This window comes from Onychomys torridus, chromosome 2 (assembly GCF_903995425.1).
Source record: "Onychomys torridus chromosome 2, mOncTor1.1, whole genome shotgun sequence".
NCBI classification, from domain to species: Eukaryota; Metazoa; Chordata; class Mammalia; order Rodentia; family Cricetidae; genus Onychomys; species Onychomys torridus.
This window is the reverse complement of record NC_050444.1, coordinates 137,264,730-137,286,331: the sequence shown is the minus strand read 5'-3', so window position 1 is coordinate 137,286,331 and position 21,602 is coordinate 137,264,730. Positions and strand designations below refer to the sequence as shown.

The 21,602-nt window shown below is 45.1% G+C and overlaps 1 protein-coding gene across 1 annotated transcript in view; it reads right to left on the bottom strand.

The window, feature by feature from the left end:
• Rhbdl2 (rhomboid like 2) overlaps positions 1-21,602 on the bottom strand; it is a 44,930-nt gene that overhangs the window by 9,898 nt on the left and 13,430 nt on the right. The window contains exons 2-4 of the mRNA XM_036180075.1: positions 11,080-11,342; positions 7,006-7,154; positions 4,767-4,879 (exon numbers count right to left, since the gene is read on the bottom strand). Coding sequence (XP_036035968.1) covers positions 4,767-4,879; positions 7,006-7,154; positions 11,080-11,322 — 505 coding nt within the window. The 5' untranslated portion in view covers positions 11,323-11,342. The remainder of the gene's footprint in view (positions 1-4,766; positions 4,880-7,005; positions 7,155-11,079; positions 11,343-21,602) is intronic.

The window sequence follows — 21,602 nt, the reverse complement described above, 5'->3', positions numbered from 1 at the left end:
GAGCGCCTGCCTACTATGTGCAAGGCCCAGTGGTAGAGCGCCTGCCTACTATGTGCAAGGCCCTGGGTTTGATTCTCAGCACCACTGCCTCTTTCCAAGTAATAACACTTCCGCCAAACCTTCTCCATAAAACTGAAGAGGCTAAGACACGCCCCTCCTTGTTGTATGAGGCAAGCATTACTTTAGTGCAAAATGAGCAAAGACGTTACAAGACAACTACAGTCTAGGACTATGGAATCTGACTCTGACTCAGGAGGAGAGCATTTGCCTAGATCTGTCAGTGTTCTCAGTTCAATCTCCAAGAAGGAGGGAGGAAGGGAGGGAGGGGGAAGTTAGGGAGGGAGAAGAAGGAAGAGGAAGGGGAGGAGGAGAGAGAACCACTGTTTCTGGCTTTGGCTGGCACCTGCACTCATATGCACATAATTAAAAATACACACACACACACACACACACACACACACACACACACACAAACACAAACACATACACACACAGCCAGACTGTGGTGGCACACACCTGTAATCCCAGCATTTGGGAGGCAGAGCCAGGTGGATCTCTGTGAGTTCGAGGCCAGCCTGGTCTACAGAGTGAGTTCCAGGACAGCCTCCAAAGCTACAGAGAAACCTTGTCTCAAAAAACAAACAAACAAAACAAAAACACACATACACATAATTAAAAACTAAGTAAATCAGCCTGATGGTGGTAGCACACATCTCTAATCCCAGCACTCAGGAGGCAGAAGTAGGTGGATCTCTGAGTTCGAGGCCAGCCTGGTCTACAGAGTGAGTTCCAGAACAGCCAGGACTACTCACAGAGGAAACCTTGTCTCAAAAACAAACAAACAAACAAAATAAGCCTTTTAAAACTTTAACTAATTGAATCCAATAGTTTATAAAGATCATAATATACTATGACCAAGTGGTATTTGTCCTTCCAAAAGCAAGCTTGGTGTAACATTGGAAAGTCGGTCAATATCAATCTTCATATCACAAACCAAAATGGACAAATTGTATAAATAAACATAAAATAAGTGAATGAAAAGATTGGGCTGGGAAAAGGAAAGAAGCTGCAGATGGGTTTAGCTGTACAGCCTTGCTCAGCAAGCATGCAGACCATGCTCCACAGCAAAACCCAGAGAGGGAATGGAAGACAAAATACAGACAAGGAGAAGATACCTGCACATCATAGACAGTTGCATTCAATAGAGAATGTGAGCAAAAATGTAAATGGGCAGGTGATTTCAACAAGTCTTTCACAGAAACAATGGAATGGCAGGAGGGAGTCATTAGCTATCAGAAATTTAAACCCTCTGAGTTAGCACTAGGCATGTAACAGACAGGCTAATATAAGGAAAACTGACCACACTAAACGACAAGTCCAGGAAAGAGCAGGGACTTCTGTTGAGGACACAAAATGGCCCGCTTTACTGTCATGTGCCCTACACAACGTGGATCCCAGGGTCACATCCCCAGTGTCTGAGTCGGTAGGTCTGGTGGGATCTGAGAGGCTTTAGGTGTCCTGAACTCTCCGAGTGACTGTGACTATCAGTCAGCTTGGGGGTGCTGAGCTGAAAGCAGACTGCCCACATCAGTCTTTTAATGTGCTCCTGTAAATTTACAGAAAGGAGAAGTCTAAGGATCAGATCTGGTCTGGCCCCATCACTCTGCCTTAACAGTGTTGTCTGAGGCTGGCTCTGTGGATCGGTGGGCACAACTCCAGGTAGCAAGAGTAAGGACCCTCAGTAACACTGCACATGGAAATGCACAGAGAAGGCAAGGGCGACAGAGAACTCTCTTGGCATCTTGGCTTTCTTTTGCCCACCGTGAATTGTGAATTGCTAGGGACTGGTCTGTTTGCAGATGACCCCAACAGCAGTGGGAAACATAGACCTGAATGGCAAGAGAAACCTGCCAAGAAGCAACTGCCAAAGTCACCAGAGGACGTGAGTTGATCCTTCATATTCTCTCCCAGGACTTTGGCTCTGATGCTGGGGCTGAAATCAAGCCCTGAGCAGAGCCGGAATGTACAATAGATGCTTGAGGCCCGCAAGTCCACACATCTGCATTCAAGGACAAAAAGCCACGGGAAGAAACAGAAAGAGAAGGTAGGGAAGGGGGAGGCTGACAGTGGGTGGGACATCTGATGGGGAGCTAAGCCTTGGCATTGTGCCTTCTCAAAGTTCTCTGTTTACGATAGCTCAAGACGGCTTCCTGCTGTCCATACTACTGCACACTACAAATCAGGCCCTCCAGAAATTCTCTCAAATAGCAGTTGACAAATACCTCCCATCAACACTAAATTGAGTTGAATTATAATCCTTAAGCCACACATTGACATCCAATTCCCTGGAACAATATTTGAAAACAGGAGATCTTTTTTTATTGTATTTTATTATGTATAGTGTTCTGCCTGCACATATGCCTATAGGCCAGCAGAGGGCACCAGATCTCATTATAGGTGGTTGTGAGCCACCATGTGGTTGCTGGGAATTGAACTCAGAACCTCTGGAAGAACAGCCAGTGCTCTTAACCTCTGAGCCATCTCTCCAGCCCCTGAAAATAGGAGATCTTATTTGACTTGATTTGTTAGTTTCTTTCTTTTGTTTTTTTGAGACAGGGTTTCCCTGGGTAGCCCTGGCTGTCCTGGGACTCGCTCTGTAGGCCAAACTGACCTCAAATTCAGAGATCTGCCCCTGCCTCCCAAGTGCTAGGAGTAAAGTCATGTACCACCACAGCCCATCGAGACCTTATCTGAAAATAAGGCTACACAGAGGAGAAAAAAATGTGAGCACCAGTTGCAGTGGCCAATTTTATGCCAATTTGACATAAGTTAAAATCTGAGGGGATAAGATTGGGGCGTAGGGCATTCTTTAAATTAGTGATTGATGGGGGAGGGTCCAGCCCATTGTGGGTGATGTCATCCCCAGGCTGGTGGTCCTGGGCTCTATAAGAAAACAGGCTGAGCAAGCCATGGGGAGCAAGCCAGTAAGCAGCACCCCTTCATGGCCTCTGCATCAGCTCTTGTCTCCAGGTTCCTGCCCTGCTTGAGTTCCTGTCCTGACTTCCTTCATTGATGAACAGTGTGGTGGAAGTGTAAGCCAAATAAACTCTTTCCTCCCCAACTTGCTTTTTATGGTGCTCATAGCAGCAGTAGTACCCTGACTAAGACATGACACATGCGTCTCATAAAGAAAAAAGAAAGAGAGAGAGAGAGAGAGAGAGAGAGAGAGAGAGAAAGAAAGAAAGAAAGAAAGAAAGAAAGAAAGAAAGAAAGGCTAGGCTGTGGTGGTGTATGCCTTTAATCCCAGCAATTGGGAGGCAAAGGCTGGTGTATCTCTGAGTTTCAAGCTAACCTGGTCTACAGAGAGAGTTCCAGCACAGCCTGGGCTATACAGAGAAACCCTGTCTTGAATAAAGAAAGAAAGAAGGAGGAGGAGGAGAAAAAGAAAAGGAAGAAAAAAGAGAGAGGGGGGAGGGAGAGAGAAGGAGAGAGAGGGAGAGGGAGAGAGAGAGAGAGAGACTGGGAATGTAGCTCAGCAGAGTGTTTGCCTAGTATTCACAAAGATGCTGAATCCCCAACACCACAAAAACCCATAATCTCACCACTTGGGAAGTGGAGGGAGAAGGATCAGGAAATCAAGAGCATCCTTGACTACTTAGTAAGTTAAAGGCTAACCTAGGCTACAAGAGACGCTTTCTCAAAAAGCAATAGAAAAGAGGTACAACAACCTAGATATCCTTCAAGGCATGAACAGCTAGACAAGACCATAACACAGAATACTTTTTCACAGTGAAAACAATTAACTGCGTTGTATTCCTGACATGACACAAATAAAGGCGTGAGAGTGGGTGAGTGCTTGTCAACGGCAAAGCAGGGAGAGAGGTGGGAAGAAAGAGGCGGGGCCATAAGAAGGCAGTGAGGGCTCCTCTGAGTGCTGCATGACCATGAATATCTTGGATGTGTTGCTGTGTTAAAATTTATAGGATAGCAACATTGGGGACAAATAGCCAAATTTGGGATCTTGAGATGTCATTTCTTATAACTCAGGTCAATCTCCAGCTTTCTCAAAATTAAAGCATTTATTTATCTATTTCTGGTATATCTATGTCGCTCTGGTTGTTCTGGAACTTGCTTTATAGACCAGTCTGGCTTTGAACTCACAGAGACCCGCCTGCCTCTGCCTCCCAAGTGCTGGGATTAAAATCATGCACCACCACACGCAGCAAAAATGCCTTTCTTGCCGGGCGGTGGTGGTGCACGCCTGTAATCCCAGCACTGGGAAGGCAGAGGCAGGCGGATCTCTGTGAGTTCGAGGCCAGCCTGGACTACAGAGTGAGATCCAGGACAGGCACCAAAACAACACAGAGAAACACTGTCTCAGGGGAAAAAAAAAAGTCTTTCTTACATGCAAATCCAGACGTGTTACTTTCCAGCCTCTGCAGTCTAGTATTTCAGGGGCTCCAGGATCCAAACACCAAGCGGCTTGTAGTTCCGAACTGTGTAAATGCTAGGAGACTGTGAGATAATCTGAGGACAGCCACTGGGACTTTTCTTCAGGTGCTTTTACTATCTCTAATGTCTAATCTCCAGTTAAATTACCTCTGACACTTACCACATCCCCTAGCATATTATAATTCTGCATATCCTATGCTGGGGTGCAATCTATATTGACTTCAGTAAAAAGCCCTCTGTAAACATCCATCACCTTTGGCTTCAATCCTAAGAGCGTAGAAGTGTTGATTCCACATTACCGTCAGAACACTGACCTGCAAGCACTCCTGCCAGATACACCAGTCCTACCCGGAGGCCTTTGTGGACCATTTCCAAGGGAATACCCAGAACGAGCTGCATAGAGAGATTCCCCACGATGTGCTGGACTCTGCAGAGACAAACACCGGTCAAACAGCCAAGCAGCTGTTGTCATGGGAGATTTGCATGTGATAGTTCTACTTAACAACTTGCTGGAATTTTATTTTCTGTCTTTTGAGAGAGAGGGACGGAGTGGGAGGGAGACAGACTGACAGACAGACAGACAGACAGACACCCTGGCAGCCAGGCGGCTCCAAATCCTTTAGTGCTGGAGTCACTGAAGCTGTGAGGCACTCCACAAGTCTTAGGATCAAAGCCACAGTCCTCATGACTGAGCAGCAAGCCCTCCTAACCACTGAGCCTTCTCTCCAGCCCTGTATTCTAGGGTTTTTTTTTGGGGGGGGGGGTGGAGATTCAAGACAGGGTTTTTCTGTGTAGCTTTGGACCCTGCCCTGGAACTCACTCTGTAGACCAGGCTGGCCTCGAACTCACAGAGATCCGCCTGCCTCTGCCTCCCGAGTGCTGGGATCAAAGGCGTGCGTGCCACCCAGCTTTTAGTTTTTTGGTTTTGGTTTTGGTTTTAAGCGGGCAACTCTTTTATCTGTTTTTTCTCTCTTATTTTTTTAAATTATTTAAAGATTTATTTTATGTATATGGTGCTCTGTCTGCATGTATACCTGCATGCTAGAAGAGGACATCCGATCTCAGTTATAGACAGTTATGAGCCACCCTGTGATTGTTGGGAATTGAACTCAGGACCTCTGAAAGAGCTGCCATCTTATCTGTTTTGAAATAAAATCTTACATGATGCTTCCATATGTAAAGCAAATAAAAGTCTTTTAGAAATATAAATGTATGTTATAAGTTCTGCTTTACAACAAGTATTACTGAAGCAAAGACCAATGAAGCTAATTTAAAGAATGAAATCCAGGCATGGTGGACTTTAATCCCTTTTCCTGGGAGGCAGAGGCAGGTGGATTTCTCTGAGTTTAAGGCTAGCTTGATCTACATAGTTCCAGGACAGCCAGAGCTACATGTGAGACCCTATCTCAAAAAAAATTTTTTTAATTAAAAAAAAAAAAAAACCTCAAGGTCTGGGGCTGCAGCTCAGAGGGTACCACACTTGCTTAGCATACATGAGCTTCCTGGTTCTAGGTTCTGCACCAAGCACCCTGCCCTGTATGTCTGTTTAGTCCCTGACAAAAAAATGTGATCATTTTCAATGGGGGGTGGGTCACATGGGTGAAGGTCAATTCACCTGGTACCACAGGCTCCCCAAAGAAATAGGATAGCCATAAGCTATTTGCTGACCACAGTGGGCATGGAGGACCAAAAATGATGAGAAAACACTTTAAAAAAAAAACATTTTGAGTAGCCTATGCTGGCCTTGAACTCCTGATCCTCCTGCCTCTACCTCCCACCTACTGAGATTGTAGACAAGCACCATGGTCTGATTCTGAGTAAGGTCTTGAAAGGTTCTCACATTTAAGAAACCCAGCACTCAGGAGACAGAAGCAGGCAGATCTCTGAGTTTGAGGCCAGTCTGGTCTTATAGTGAGTTCTAGAACAGCCAGAAGTATATAAGAAAAAAAGGAAGGAAGGGAGGGAGGAAGGAAGGAAGAAAGCAAAGGGAGGGGAGGGGAGGGGAAGGGAGGGGAGGGAAGAAGGGAAGGGAAGGGAAGGGAAGGGAAGGGAAGGGAAGGGAAGGGAAGGGAAGGGAAGGGAAGGGAAGGGAAGGCAGGAAAAACCGTAAACAAAACCAGAAGACAAACACAGCCTCCCCTGTTCATTATCTATCTTTCTTGCTTTGCTTCCTTCCTGTGTGTGTGTGTGTGTGTGTGTGTGTGTGTGTGTGTGTGTGTGTGTGTGTCTCCCCCTGCTCGCATGCACACATGTGTGTCAGAAGACAGTTTTCAGGAGTCAGTTCTCTCCTTCCGATACTTGAATTCTGGGGATTGAACTCATGTTGTTGAGTTTACCCTCTGAGCCATCTCACAGACTCCCTGTTTTTGTTTGTATTTTAAAACTGAGTTGGACTGGCTGGCCGGCCTGATATTCAACATGTAAGTCATGCTTGCCTTGATCTTCTTGCCTCCGGCTCACAAGTGCTGGAATGACAGGCATACATCACCTTGCCCAGCCTAACAATCCCTTCTGATCTCTTCTGACATCGTTGACTTGGTCATCATTCCTTACCCAGCATGAACCAGCATGTATGAGATAAACCTCCAGGCCTCTTCCCTCTTATCAGGGCGGTAAGTAAAGGGACTTTCCAAGATCCCCGTGTCCAGGGTGATCCACTGCTTCTGAGGCTTCCACACAGCATAATAAATAAACACGGCCAGCTGTCAGGGGGGAGTAATCATGCCGGTTAGTCAAGCTTCCTCTGGAGGTGGGCCCCATTCCAACGCACAGGCAGTAATTGTGTCTGGGTGATTAGCTCAGAAGACAATGGAGTTAAATTTCTCCACCATCCCCCACAACGGTCATACTCCCTCACAACAAGGAGGAGCAGCATTAGGCCAGATTGTAATGAAGACTTTCTGAGCCCTCTTCTTGCTTCCCTGACTCTCTGCTGCCTGTCACTACATTCTCGAGCACCCTCCCGAATACATAACCCATGTCCCTCACCTTCACTCTGACCCCACAGCCCAGAAACCTGGCAGATGGTCTTACTGAAATAATGAAGAGCAATGTCCCAGTGATGTCCTGTGAGTCCTGTGTTCCAGTGATGTCATATGATGTCCTACCTCGGGATATGGTGGAAAGGGCACTTTACCTCTAAGCCATTCTTCCTCTACACTCCCCAAATCTAAGCTAACTATGTAAAAAACAAAACAAAAAAACAAACAAACAAACAAACAAACAAAAACAAAAAACAAAAAAAACTCTGACAGCCCCAGACAAGGACACTCTACAAGGTACCTGGCCAGTATACTTCATCTTTATCAAGGTCATGAAAGACAAGACTACTGAGAAGGTGTCATGAATCAGAGGAGCCAGGGGAGGCAGGACAACTTAACGCAGTGGGAAGCCCTCTGTGGGAAGCCTGTATCGGAAGGGCCCAGAGGATGAGAAAGAGGACTTTAGTGAGAAAAGCAATCAAATCTAAGTAAAGCCTGGAGTTTAGTGAATGGTGCAGGCTCAGCCTCCTAAATACAAAATCTAAAATCCAAAATACTCCAGATTTTGAAGTTTGTGAACACCAATATGACACTTTAAAAATGTTTAGACATCTGGAGAGACGGCTCAGTGGTTGAGAGCACTGAGTGATCTTCTAGAGGACCCAGGTTCAATCCCCATAAGCCACACAGCAGCTAACAACCATCTCTAACTCCCATTACAGGGAATCTACTGCCTTCTTCTGGCCTCTGAGGGCATGACATGTGGTACACAGATACATAGGCAGGCAGAACACCATACACATAAAGTAATAGTTTTAGGTTTATGTGTTCGTGCTGATCTTCGTGTGTGTGTGTGTGTGTGTGTGTGTGTGTGTGTGTGTGTGTGTACACACCTGGAGGCTGAGGCCAATATCGGGTGTCATGCCTCACGTGCCAAACACTTTGCTTTTGAGACTGAGTCTCTCATTGACCTGGAGCTCAGACAGAAGGCTGGGCTGGCACGCTAGCAAGCCTCGGGAATCCATCCATTTGTCTCCAGCTCCCTAGCATCGGGATTCAAGCATATGCCACAACTCCTGGCTCTCTTACATGGGCTCTGAGGATCAAGTTCATGTCCACATGCCTGCATGGTAAGTATTTTACAGACTGAATTATCTCCCCATATCCAAAGTTTTAGATTTGGGAGTACTAAAGTCTATACAAAATGCCAAAATTGGAGCAGGAAACATAATTCAGCCATTAAGAACACATACACTGCACCTGCAGGGGATCTGAGTTCAGTTGACTGCATCCACATCTAACAGCTTAAGACTGCTTGGAGGGCTGGAGAGATGGCTCAGAGGTTAAGAGCACTGACTGCTCTTCCAGAGGTCCTGAGTTCAATTCCCAGCAACCACGTGGTGGCTCACAACCATCTGTAATGGGATCTGATGTCCTCTTCTGGCCTGCAGTCATATATCCTGTATACATAATAAATAAATAAATCTTAAATAAATAAAAAAAAAAGACTACTTGTAACTCCAGCTCCAGGGAATCTAGTGCCCTCTTCTGGCATCCAAGGGTACGTGCACCCACACACAACCCTGCCTACTTCCACACACACACACATACACATTTTAAAAAATTATTCGGAAATATTCTGAAACATGAGTGCTGAAGAGATAGCTCAGTAAGTAAAAGCATACACTGCTCTTCCAGAGGACCAGAGTTCAATTCCCAGTACACATATCAGGTGGCTCACAACCACTTGTAACTCCAGCTCCAGAAGGAATCCGTAACTCTGGCTTCTGTAGGCACCTGCACTTACCTACAATTAAATGATTAAAAAAGAAAGAAAGAAATTATTCAGAAACACAAACCATTTTCTGAGCATTTCTGTTAAGAGACACTCAGCCACTGGGCAGTGATGGCACATGCCTTTAATCCCAGCACTTATTATAAGAGCTATAGAGACAAGCCTAAACTAAGGCCAAGCATTCATAGTTGTTGGTAAGTCTCCTTGTCTTGTTTTGGGAGCTGGTTTGCAATCCAAGAATGCCTGCTATAGGAAAAGCTTGCACATTTGCCATAAAAAGTTTGGTTTCTGCAATGGTTCATTTTATATTCAATTTGACAAGGTTCATACAGACTCAGATATATCTTCAAACACCATTCCAGATGTTTCTGTGAGTTTTTTGCTTTTTTGTACATTGCCTACCCATTAACTAGTTAGTTAGCTAGCTAGTAAATTATATAGTTGCAGAATCTCACTATAGAGCCTAGGCTAGCCTCAAACTTACTTGTAGCCCAGGTTCTCTTAAACTCAAGATCATTCTGTTTCCATTTCCAAGTTCTGAGGTTACAAGATCATGCCCCCATGCCCACCTGATGTCCTTTCTTGATATGAGGTTAGTATGTAATTTAGTTTCTCCTTCCCTCCATCTTGTGTGTGTTTCAGATGAAAGCATTAATAGAAAAAGACTATTTGAGGTTGGGGATTTAGCTCAATGGTAGAGTGCTTGCCTAGCAAGTGCAAGGCCCTGGGTTTGATCCTCAGCTCCAAAAAGAAAAAAAGAAAGAAAGAAAGAAAGAAAGAAAGAAAGAAAGAAAGAAAGAGAGAAAAAGAAAAAGACTATTTCATGAGGAAAAGATTTACACTAGCAAATGGCCTTGGACTCAACACAAAACCCTTAGTGGGTCTCCAGCTTGCCCTGAAGACTGGAGAGCTGAACCCTCCCTCACTTTTCAGCTCCCTCCCTCACACCCTATTAATTCTGTTCTGCTGAGGAACCCTGACTTCTAGAGTCCCTTACACCAAAGCTGGAGCATTAGTGGGAATTAAGAGGATTATACTAGGAACATCATCCTAATGTCCCTTAAGTTATGCCCTCTGGGCAGCCCTCTCCACCAACTCTTTCATAAGACAGCAGCCTAGGAGAAAAACCTTGGTATCACAAAGCACAGGAGGGGCCTGGCCCTTCCCAGTCACTAAGACACACCCTTGGGTGACTCATCCTCACCTCTCTGGGCTTTGCCCTCTTTCTGGAAACCAAGAAAGCTGAGCAGGTCATAGACTGAGAACATATCCCATCAGCTCAAAGTAGACACCCACAGCAGATGCCACAGTTTTCCTGCTCAGGCAGCTGGTGACTGTTCTAAATATATACCCCAGGCCGACCTGACCAACCAGTCTATTTTGTTTCATGAAATAAAGCCAATTTGCAAGCTGAACATGGTAGTATATGCCTGTAATCCCAACACCCAGGTGGGTGTTACAAAAGGATTATAATGAGTTTATGGCCATCCAGCCTAAGCTACATAGTGAGTCAGAGGCCAGCCTGGGCTACAATGCCAGATCCCCAAGAAAGAAAGAAAAAAAAAAACGAATTTGCAGGCCCCAAGTTCCCCGGCTTCTAAAGAACCCACCAGCTCAAATGAAATGAAGCTAGTAGAGTCAGTCACCACCAGGCAGTGGATTTTCATCATGGACAAAACCAACCCCTGGGTGGGCAGCGACTGAGCAAATCAGCTCTGGGAGCAGGGAGTGAGTGGAGGTTTCATGTGTGCTGCCCTGGTCCCTCTATGCTCTAGATGGCGGTTTCATCCCCACTCTGTTTGCAGCTTGCAGTCTGAACTGATGTGAGGCCCCTCTCATTGTGGTGTTTACCTCAGCCAGGCTCACGGAGATGATGAACAGCGGTGGCGGGAAGCAGTTGGCCCTCTCCAAGTATGTTCTTCGGACAGGCTCAGGAAGCATCCACTTTGAGACAATCCTGTGGACCTTTCTGCTCCTGGGGAAGTCTTTGCCTTCTCTGCTCTCTCTCACTTTCTCCTCCTCCAGCTCTTCCTTCCCCTCTCTCTCCATGTTCAGATTCACGCTCTCCATCTCCATGTCGTGAGCAGCAGCCATGGGCCTGGTCCTCCCTCCACCTAAAAGAGGTATGAATGTCGGGGAAAACAAGATGAGCCTTTGGTCTGCAGAATGTAGCTCTTTCTTGAGCTTTTTGGAAAACTGTTTGTTTTCCTCTTTCTTCCTGTGTGTGTGGCTAGGAAGGAGGCAGCTAAAGATGGTCAAAATGGTCTAAACCTCCTAAGTGGCCCCAAATGATGTTTTCAGCATATTGTTTTGTAAATGTTTTAAAACACAGGAATTTGAGGCCACTAAGACAGTGGTTTTGTTGTTGTTGTTTTTGTTTTTTTGGTGTGTGTGTGTGTGTGTGTGTGTGTGTGTGTGTGAGAGAGAGAGAGAGAGAGAGAGAGAGAGAGAGAGAGAGAGAGAGAAAATCAGTTATACCCTGTAGGTAAAGGCACTTGCTACCAAACCGGACAGGACAGCCTGAATTTGATCCCTGTATCCACATTGCATTATAAAAGAACAGAACCAAATCCTGCAAACTGCCCTTTGACTTCCACATGTTCATTGAGGTACACACCCACACAATAAATGACAGTAATTAAAAAACATTTAAACAGGGAGTCTAATGCTCATAGACCTTAGGCATGTAGTAAACTCTGTGTGTTCTTTTTTTGGGGGTTTGGTTTAGTTTGGTTTGGTTTGGTTTTTCAAGACAGAGTTTATCTGTGAAACAATCCTGGCTGTCCTGGAACTCACTCTATAGACCAGACTGGCCTCGAACTCACAGAGATCCGACTGCCTCTGCCTCCAGAGTGCTGGGATCAAATGTGTGCGCCACCACTGCCTGGCCCCAAGTTAGTTTTTTAAAACTATGGTAAACCACAGGAATCTTGGGCTGGTAGGATGGCTCAGCATCAAGCCTAATGACCTGAAACTGACACCTAGAATCAAGAGTAAAGGAGAGACTCTGTCTGCCCTTCTGTCCATAAAATATATAAATAAATGTTTTTAAAAAAAAAGTTTTTAGTGACATGAAACCATTTTCACCGTTTAAACAGTTCAGTGATGTTGAACACACTTGCAATGTTGCACAATCATTAGCACGATCTGGTTCCCAAAGATTTTCATCGCTCTCCACAAAAAGCCCACCCCCATTAAGCACTCACTGCCCCCTTATAGTCTCACCCTCATCCCTTGGAACCATAATCTGCTTCTGTGAATTATCAATGTCTGGAAAGTTTGGGAAACCCCCTGTGTTTTCTTTCTGGCTTTTCTCTCTTACCATGTTTATAAGAGTCATCTGTCTTGTAGTCTGAACTACAGTTTTCTTTTTTATGTGCACGAATATTATTGTAGTGTACATGTACCTCACATTTTTGGTATCCACACATCTGTCGATAGTAAATGGTTTTCACTTTGTACCTATTGTGACTAAGCTTGAAGGAACATCCCCGTACAAGATTTTGTTTGAATGCCTGTCTTTAATTCTTTGGTGCATATAACCTACATGCTGAGTCACGGAAATTCTAGGTTTGACTCACTAGGTGCCCCCTCAGATTCTGTTCTGAAGCGGAGATGATGGCAGCAATTGGGGGCATGATTTTAGCTAATATGAAGGACAGTTGGACAATAACTGGCACACCACAGTAAACATTACACCATCATTCATTATTACTGGTAATGGATGGCATGAGGTGTGCAGATAGACGGATGGATGTATAGATGGATAGGTGGAGGGAGGGAGGGAGGGAGGGAGGGAGGGAGGGAGGGAGGGAGGGAGAAAGGGAGAAAGAGAGGGATGGAGGGAGGGATGGAGGGATGGAAAGGTTGAATGGGTCTATTTTTGCAAGCAACTTATTGGAAATCAGCTCAAATCCAATTAATTTCCAGATGAATTGCCTCTGGCATGACTGACTCCATGTGACAATGGGTTATACTCAGTGAATTCAGGAAGGAAGCAAATTCTTTCATTTTCTTTTTATGGCAATATTTCTGAAAGTAAAGTCTTTCCCATCCAGTACCTTCTGCCTTCCCACTCACACATGGCCCAGGATCAGACATTAGATTCATATATGCAGTAACTGAGATAAGCAGCTTTTAGTCATAAATACTAAAGCATTTAAATAAGGTCAGGACTGGGAATGTAGCTCAGTAGTAAAGTGCTCACCTACAAGAGCATGTTGTGGGGTGGATCCCAGCACTGTAAACAAATAAGTCTAATTAGGAATTATGACCCTCCCAAGAAGCAGCCCCATTATTAACTTAATTACCATACATGATCATTATATGAAGGAATAAAATTCCACATTGTTGACAATGCGACTTTACATTTATAAAAGGAACCAGGAAAATAAGGATGACCTGTGTTCTGTCATCTCGACACAAATTGGAGGGGAAGAGGAACTTCAACTGAGAAAATGCCTCCACCAGGTCAGCCTGTGGGCAAATTTGTGGAGCTTTTTTTGATTGAGGATTGACATGGGTAAGCCCCGCCCACTGGGGCGCCACTGCCTTTCCTGGGCAGGTGGTCCTGAGCAGTATAAAAAGCCAGCTGAGTGAGCTGTGAGGAACAAACTAGTAAGCAGCTTTCCTTCATGCTCTTTGCTTTGGTTCCTGCCCCCAGGTGCCTTGAGTTCCTGTCCTGACTTCCTTTCATGATGGACTGTGAGCTGTAAGCTGAAATAAATCCATTCCTCCCAATTTGCTTTTGGTCATGGAGTTTTATCACAGAAATAGAAACCTAAGGTATGTTCTTAGATTTTTCTCTTCCTTCCGATTTGAAATGTCCAGAAGTTCTATGAGTTCAAGCTCACCATGTTAGGTATGTAAATACCTGTACACACGTCCTGTGATGAGAAGATACCAGGCCCACTTGGAGGAGCCAAGACTGCGCATGTCTGCGGTCTTCGGGCGTTGCAATGAGGAGACCTGATACAGAGCCCTAGCTACTTGGGGCTGTAACAACAGACAGGCCGTAAGAAGTTATTTGTTTTCACCTCTCTTTGGTGGCTGTCCTGCTTGGACCTCCCTCCCTGTCCGTCCCTCCCTGATTCATCCTCTCTGCAACATGTGGGCCTGTGACACTCACAGGTGTCCCTTCCAAATCTCGGCCACCTCTCATCCCTCCTATTCCCTTTGATCTCTCCCACGCCTGGATTTCTGAGTGAAGATAAGTACCTCAGAAATATTAGCAAGCATATTGTGAAAAAGACTGATTATGAGAGCAGTATGTGAGGCACAAGGTGATGATGCAGCCTTTGGAAGGTGTCAGGTGGCCTCTCGGAATATTAAAATGGCTGTCGAGATGGTTTAATGGGTAAAGGTACTTTCTACACAAGCCTGGCAATCTGTGTTCGACCCCTAGAACACATATCAAGGAGAGAAGAGAGGGCTGACTCCCAGAGTTGTCCTCTGACCTCCACATGCACGCACGCATGCACATATGCTGCACGCATGCGCACGTGCGTACACACACACACACACACACACACACACACACACACAAAATAGTAGCATAAAAATTTAGATATAAAAAGTATATACCAGGCCAGATGTGTGTGGTGGCATACAGTTTTATTCCCAGCATTCAGGAAGCAGAGGAAGAGTGTGCAGCCAGCCTGTTCTACATAGCTAGTTCCAAGACAGCCAGGACTACCAGGTGAGACCTGTCTTTAAATAAAAAATAAAATAATTGGATCACAAATCCTGTCCCCCTCTGTAGCAGGGAGCTTTTTGTTTTTTTGGAGCTGAGGATCGAACCCAGGGACTTGGGCTTGCTAGGCAAACACTCTACCACTGAGCTAAATCCCCAACCCCTTGGTGGTGGCGCACGCCTTTAATCCCAGCACTTGGGAGGCAGAGCCAGGTGGATCTCTGTGAGTTCGAGACCAGCCTGGGCTACCAAGTGAGTTCCAGGAAAGGAGCAAAGCTACACAGAGAAACCCTGTCTCGAAAAAATAAAAATAAAAAAATAATAAAAATAAAATAATTAAAAAAATTTTTAGAAGCCTTTCAAGAGGATGCTTCTGGAATTCTACCCAGCAAAAGTATTTGAGTAAGTACACAAAGCTATGTTCCAAAGATGTAAAATGTAGAACTTTTTGCAGTAATTAAAAGGCATAAACCGGGTGGTGGTGGTGACGCCTTTAATCCTAGCACTCCAGGCAGATCTCTGTGAGTTCAAAGCCAGCTTGGGGTACCAAGTGAGTTCCAGGAAAGGTGCAAAGCTACACAGAGAAACCCTGTCTCGAAAAACCAAAAATCAAAACCAGAAACAAACAAACAAAAAAAAAGGCATAAACAACCCAAATGTACTTCAAGGAGGACATTGCTTTTATTTTTCTTTAAGAATGAGTATATGGGGGCTGGAGAGATGGCTTAGAGGTTAAAAGCACTGACTGCTCTTCCAGAGGTCCTGAGTTCAATTCCCAGCAACCACATGGTGGCTCACAACCATCTGTAATGAGATCTGGCGCCCTCTTCTGTATCTATAATAAATAAATAAATCTTAAAAAAAAAAAAAAAGAATGAGTAGATGAGTATCTGCCTGCATACATTTATGTGCACCGTATGTGTTCCTGGTGTTCCTGGAGGCCAGAAGAAGGCCTAGAACTGGGTTACAGATAGATGGTTGTGAGCCACTATGTGGGTGCTGGATCCTCTGCAAGAGCAGCCAATGCTCTGAAGCACTGAGCAGTCTCTCCAGTCCTGGATGTTGCATTTTATGACAGTTCTAATTCTTAGGTCTTCTGTTGTTTTTGTTTTGTTTTGTTTTGACAAGGTCTCACTATGTAGCACTCCCCGTCCTGAAACTTGATCTGTAGAGCAGGCTGGCCTTGACCTCACAGAGATCCACCTGCCTCTGCCTCCCTAGTGCTGGGATTAAAGGCGTGCACTATCACACAAGGCTTTTAGGTTTTGTTTGTTTGTTTGTTGTACAACATGCATCATATCAACTTCCCCTATGTAGGGCCTCCCAAAGCAAGTCTAATCTAAAGCGACTTATTCATTATACACAGCCTCACTTGGGTCCAGTCTGTGTATAGACTACATGGTGTCCGGACAGCTTGTAGAAGCACAATTAATTAATGAACTTTGGTTTTGTGAGACAAAATGTCATAAAGCCCAGGATCTCTTGTTGCCATTATCTTGCTATGGAGCCAAGGCTAGTTTTGAACTCCTGATTGTCTTGCCTCTGCCTTCCAGATGCGAGGATTACAGGTACATGCCACCACAGCTGGCTGGAGGGCACCTGTTGGATAAGCAACATGACATTTCCAGAGGCCTAAGGGAGATGCAGCATGGCCGTCAGCGCAAAGCAGGTGGCAATGATCACAGCTCACTGTCGTCTGTCGGAGACACAAAAGCGCCCACAGCTATGCAGTGCCTGCTCGGTCACTCCGTCACTGTGTCACGAGTGGATATTTACTCCTGACCGCTGCATGAGCATTAGTCACTAAGCAAAGATCATGAGGCTTCCTGGCATTTTCTTTAATATGCTGCCAGTTTCTGTTTCCTATTCTTTGTTGAAACACACACACACACACACACACACACACACACACACACACACACACACACCAAAACTGGATGGCACTGCTGTGAAATGGTCTCACCCTGCCCAGGGGAACAACTGGGTGGGCAGTTAGGATGCCTCTAGCCTTCTGGTTTACAATGGAGATGTTCTCCTGAGAACCAAGAGCCGGAATCCTTGCCCCCAGGGTTAGCAGATACCCTGGTTTGGTTTTGTGATACAAAATTGCACTCTATAGTCCCAGCCTTGACTCTACAGTTCTGCCTCGGCTTTCTAAATACTGGGACCATAGGCATACCCCAGCAGGCCCAGCTAGCAGGCAGTCTTTAATCAAAATCCAAGCATAGCTGGTAGCAGACCCCTACCAGCTTCAGAAGGATTGAAAGCTTCAGAGCAGCCTGGCAACATAGCAAGATGCAGTCTCAAGCAAACGAAGAGCCAGCAAGATGGCTCCTTCCATAAAAGCACATTCAGGGCAAGCCTGACAATTGGGGGGGGGGGGGGTTGATTCCTGGAACCTCTCCCTTAAAATAGATGGATGAATGAATGAATGAATGAATGAATGAGACGTAGAAGCAGAAGAGGAAAAAGAAACCTGAGTCAGATGTGCTCCAGGCACTTAGGAGGCTGAGGCAGGAGGACTGCAAGTTCAAGGCCTGGGATATGTACTAGCAAGAATATCTCAAGTGTAAACAACATTTTAAAAAAGAACTCAAACATGGTAAGCACTTTCTTCCTTTGGGACTTCATGTGATCCATGCACTGGAAAAGGTAGGACTCTGCTATCAAAGCAGCTGCCTACATTAAAAATAAATAGATCAGGACTGGAGAAGGATGGCTTAGTGGTTAAGTGCATTAGCTGCTCTTCCAAAGGATCTAGGTTTGAATCCCAGCAATATCCACGTGAAGGCTCACAGCATCTGGAGCTCCATTTCCAGGGATCCTACAGCTTGTGTGTTCTGGGCAGCACCACACACAAGTAGTGCACAGACATATGTGCGGGTAAAACACCAATACACGTAGAATAAAATAATAAGATTTTAAAAAATCAGTAGGGCTCCTTGGATAAAAGGTATCTGCTGCCAAGCCTGAAGAACTGAGTTCAATCCTTGGGATCCACAGGGTGGCCCCAACTCTAAGGGAGAACCAACTCTAAGTTGTCCTCTGACCTCCAAACATACGTACACACACACACACACACACTAAAATTTTTAAGTGCAAACTTTTAAAAATGCAGCTCAGTAGGGCAGAGTGTGGTGATGTAAGCCTTTAATGCCAGCCCTTAGGGAGGTAGAAGCAAACAGGTTTCTGTGATTTTTTTTTTTTTTTTTTTTTTTTTGGTTTTTTGAGACATGGTTTCTCTGTGTAGCTTTGCACCTTTCCTGGAACTCACTTGGTAGACCAGGGTGGCCTCAAACCAGAGATCTGCCTGCCTCTGCCTCCCGAGTGCTGGGATTACAAGCATGCGCCACCACCACCTGGCTCGGTTTCTGTGATTTTTATGCCAGCCTAGTCTACATAGGGAGTTCTATACCAGGGCTACATAGAAAAACCTTCTCAAAAAAACAAAACAACAAAATGAAAACTCAGTAAGAAAAGAAGATGTCTGGAGACAGAGCTCAGTGACAGAGCACTTGCCGGGCATACATGAAGTGTTGGGTTAAATTCCCAGGACAAAGGAAACCAAAGGGGGTGGGAGGGCTTCCCAAGAGACCCTTGACATCAGCAAGGGAACCTCCCCTCACCTTTAAGCTGCCTCAGGTCACTGTATATCATATAATATCTCCTAAAGTTACAGTCAAATTACAACCAGAAAATTTTAAGTGACTTCGTTTCAGTCCCTCCATGAGTCTAAAAGCACAGAGATAAAGTTGCTTCTGAAATAAATTATCTGAGGAATAATAATACCCAGGAGTAATAATGTTCATGGTCAGCAGTAATAATGCTCAGAGGTACTAATACTTGGCCATAATACCCAGCAGCAATAGTGCTCAGCAGTACTAACACTCCCCACAGTACTACTATTCAGCAGTGTTAATACTTAGTGGTGCTACTATCCAGCAGTAACACTGCTCAACAATAATAATACTCGGCAGCACTAATACTCAGCAACACTAATACTCGGCAATGCTAGTAGTACTCAGCAGTACGAATACTTGCAGCACCTAAGGGCCCAAAGAAGAAAAGAAACGCTTGGTTAGTTAGATATGTCTTTATCTTTTAGTAAAATTTTGTTTCCTTTTTATATTTGTTTATTGGAGACAAAATGACCTTGAACTCCTGACCTCTATCTCCCTAGTGTTGGTAAGTGCTACCACACCCAGCTCATCTCAGTTTTCATGTAGTGTGTGTGTGTGTGTGTGTGTGTGTGTGTGTGTGTGTGTGTGTGGTGTATGGGCATGTTCAAGCGGGTGTGTGCATGTGTGTGCAAGTGTGTGTGAAAATAGAGGCCAGAGGTCAATATCAGGTGTCTCTTTCCAATTGCTCTCCACTTTATATTTATCTGTGTGTGTGTGTGTGTGTGTGTGTGTGTGTGTGTGTGTGTGTGTAAAATGTGTGTGTACCTCTTCATGTGTGAGGATGTGCACATGCTACACTGTGCATCTGTAGGTCAGGGGACAACCTTGAGTGTTGGCCCTCACCTTCCACCTTGGTTTTGAGGGAGGTCTCTCTTGCTTACCACTGTGCAGCATACTCCAGGGGACTCTCTTGTCTCCACCTCCATCCATGGGAGTGCTAGGATTATAGACACTCACCAGCCCATCAACTTGTGAGGCTTTTATAGCAAGGCTCTTTACCTGCTAAACCATCTCCCTAGATCTCCACCTCTCACTGAACCTCGACCTAGCTAGGCTGGCCAGCCATGAGCATCAGAGATCACCTACCCCTTCTCAATGTTGGGATTACACACAGTCACCACTGCACCCAGCTTTTTATGAGCAGAGCAAGCCCTTTACAGACTGTGCCATCCCCCAGCCCCTCATCTCCTTCTTGAAGAGTAATTCCTGTGCTGACCAACACTCACCAACAACTTCCAAAACCCTGCCTGTACCAAAGAGACACCCAGAGTGGACCTACAGATATCAGACATCCAAAACATCACTGAATTTGACATTCCACCCCACTCGATCCAAAACTTTTATTTGTAGCTGAAGAAAAACAACAAAACTCACTTTCTCAGGCCTCCTTAACTTTTTTCATTTCTATCACTAGCCTTGCCCAGGCTGGTCCTGAACTCCCTATGTGGGTAGAGATGGCCTTGAACATCTGCTCTTCCTACCTCAACTTACCAAGTGCTGCAATTAAAGACGTTGCCCGGTTTATGAAATACTGGGAATCGAACTCTGGGACTCTGAATGTTACTTAAGCACTCTACCAACTGAGCTATGTCCCCAGCCATTATGAGTCTTTTCTACTCCTCAAACAAGAAACCAAGGCTGCAATCACTGAGATCACAGAAAATACACGATACATAAAGGTTTATCCGGCAAAGCCAGTCTTTCAACTCACATTCATTCACACAGTTCAGGCTGCAGGCAAGAGCCAAGATATCAAACCATATGTGTTCAATCTTTGAAAGTCAAGAACCTACAGTAAATTCTTTTGATAACACTGGTCCATTGTCTACTTTCTTGGGGAATTCCAAATCTCTTCTTAATGGGCAGCAGGGACCACCTCCTACCACAGAAGCCAAGCATGCCTGATGTTCCCATTTCCTAGGCTCTAGGCAGCTAGGGTTGAAGTGTGACCTAAATTTGGGCAGCTGTATTTGCTTCGATTTAAAACAAAAACAAAAACAAAACAAACAAACAACAAAAAAAATCCAACAACAATGTCTTACCCTCTAATTCTGACTGGCCTGAAACTTGCTGTGTAGGCCAGGCTGGCTTATAACTCACAGCGATCTGTCTGCCTCTGCCTCTCAAGTGTTGAGGTTAAAGTCATGCACCACCATGCCTGTGTTGGGGTGAGTCTTGAAGTATTATAATCTGGTCCCACTTCCTGTCCACTCTCTACTTTTGTCTGAGGAACAGACCAGTTGCTTCACAATCTGTGGCCATGCCTTCCTAGCCGTGAGAGATGGTATCCTTTCTAAAACTGTAAGCCAAAATAAGCCCTTCCTCCCTTAAAAAATGTAAAAAGAAAGGAGAAGTGTAAAGAAAAAGAAGAGAGAATAGGTAAGGAAAGGAGAGAAAGACTGAATCCACACCACACGGCCCACTCTTTATATCATGTGTTGATTCCTCACACACACAGACCATCACTGTTCTGCATTGGGGAGTTGTCAGCTGCGATCTATGGAGCCACCATGCTGTGATGGCTGCCCAAGGGCCAAGGAGAGCAGTGTGAAGACGGTCTATTCCCAGCATCCATGTTTAGTTTCACTGGGCCTTAGTTTCATTAGCTACGTGCATTCTTTTTGTTTTTGAATATGAGTGTGTGTGTGTGTGTGTGTGTGTGTGTGTGTGTGTGTGTGTGTGTGTGGTGTATGCATGTCTATATTCATGTGTATGTGTGTACATATAGAGGCTAGAAGTCCAACATACGGTATCTTCTTTTATGGCTGTCATCATCATCATCATCATCATCATCATCATCACCACCATCATCACTGTTTAGAGTCTCTCACTGAGCCTGAAGCTTCCAGAGTCAGCAAGACTGGCTAGCCAGTGAGCTCTAGGGATCCCCAGGTCTGTCTTCCCAGCACCGGCATTACAGGTATATACCGCCAAACCCAGCTTTTTCCGTGGATTCTGGAGATCTGAATTCCAGTCTTCATGATTGTCCAGCATCACTTTGC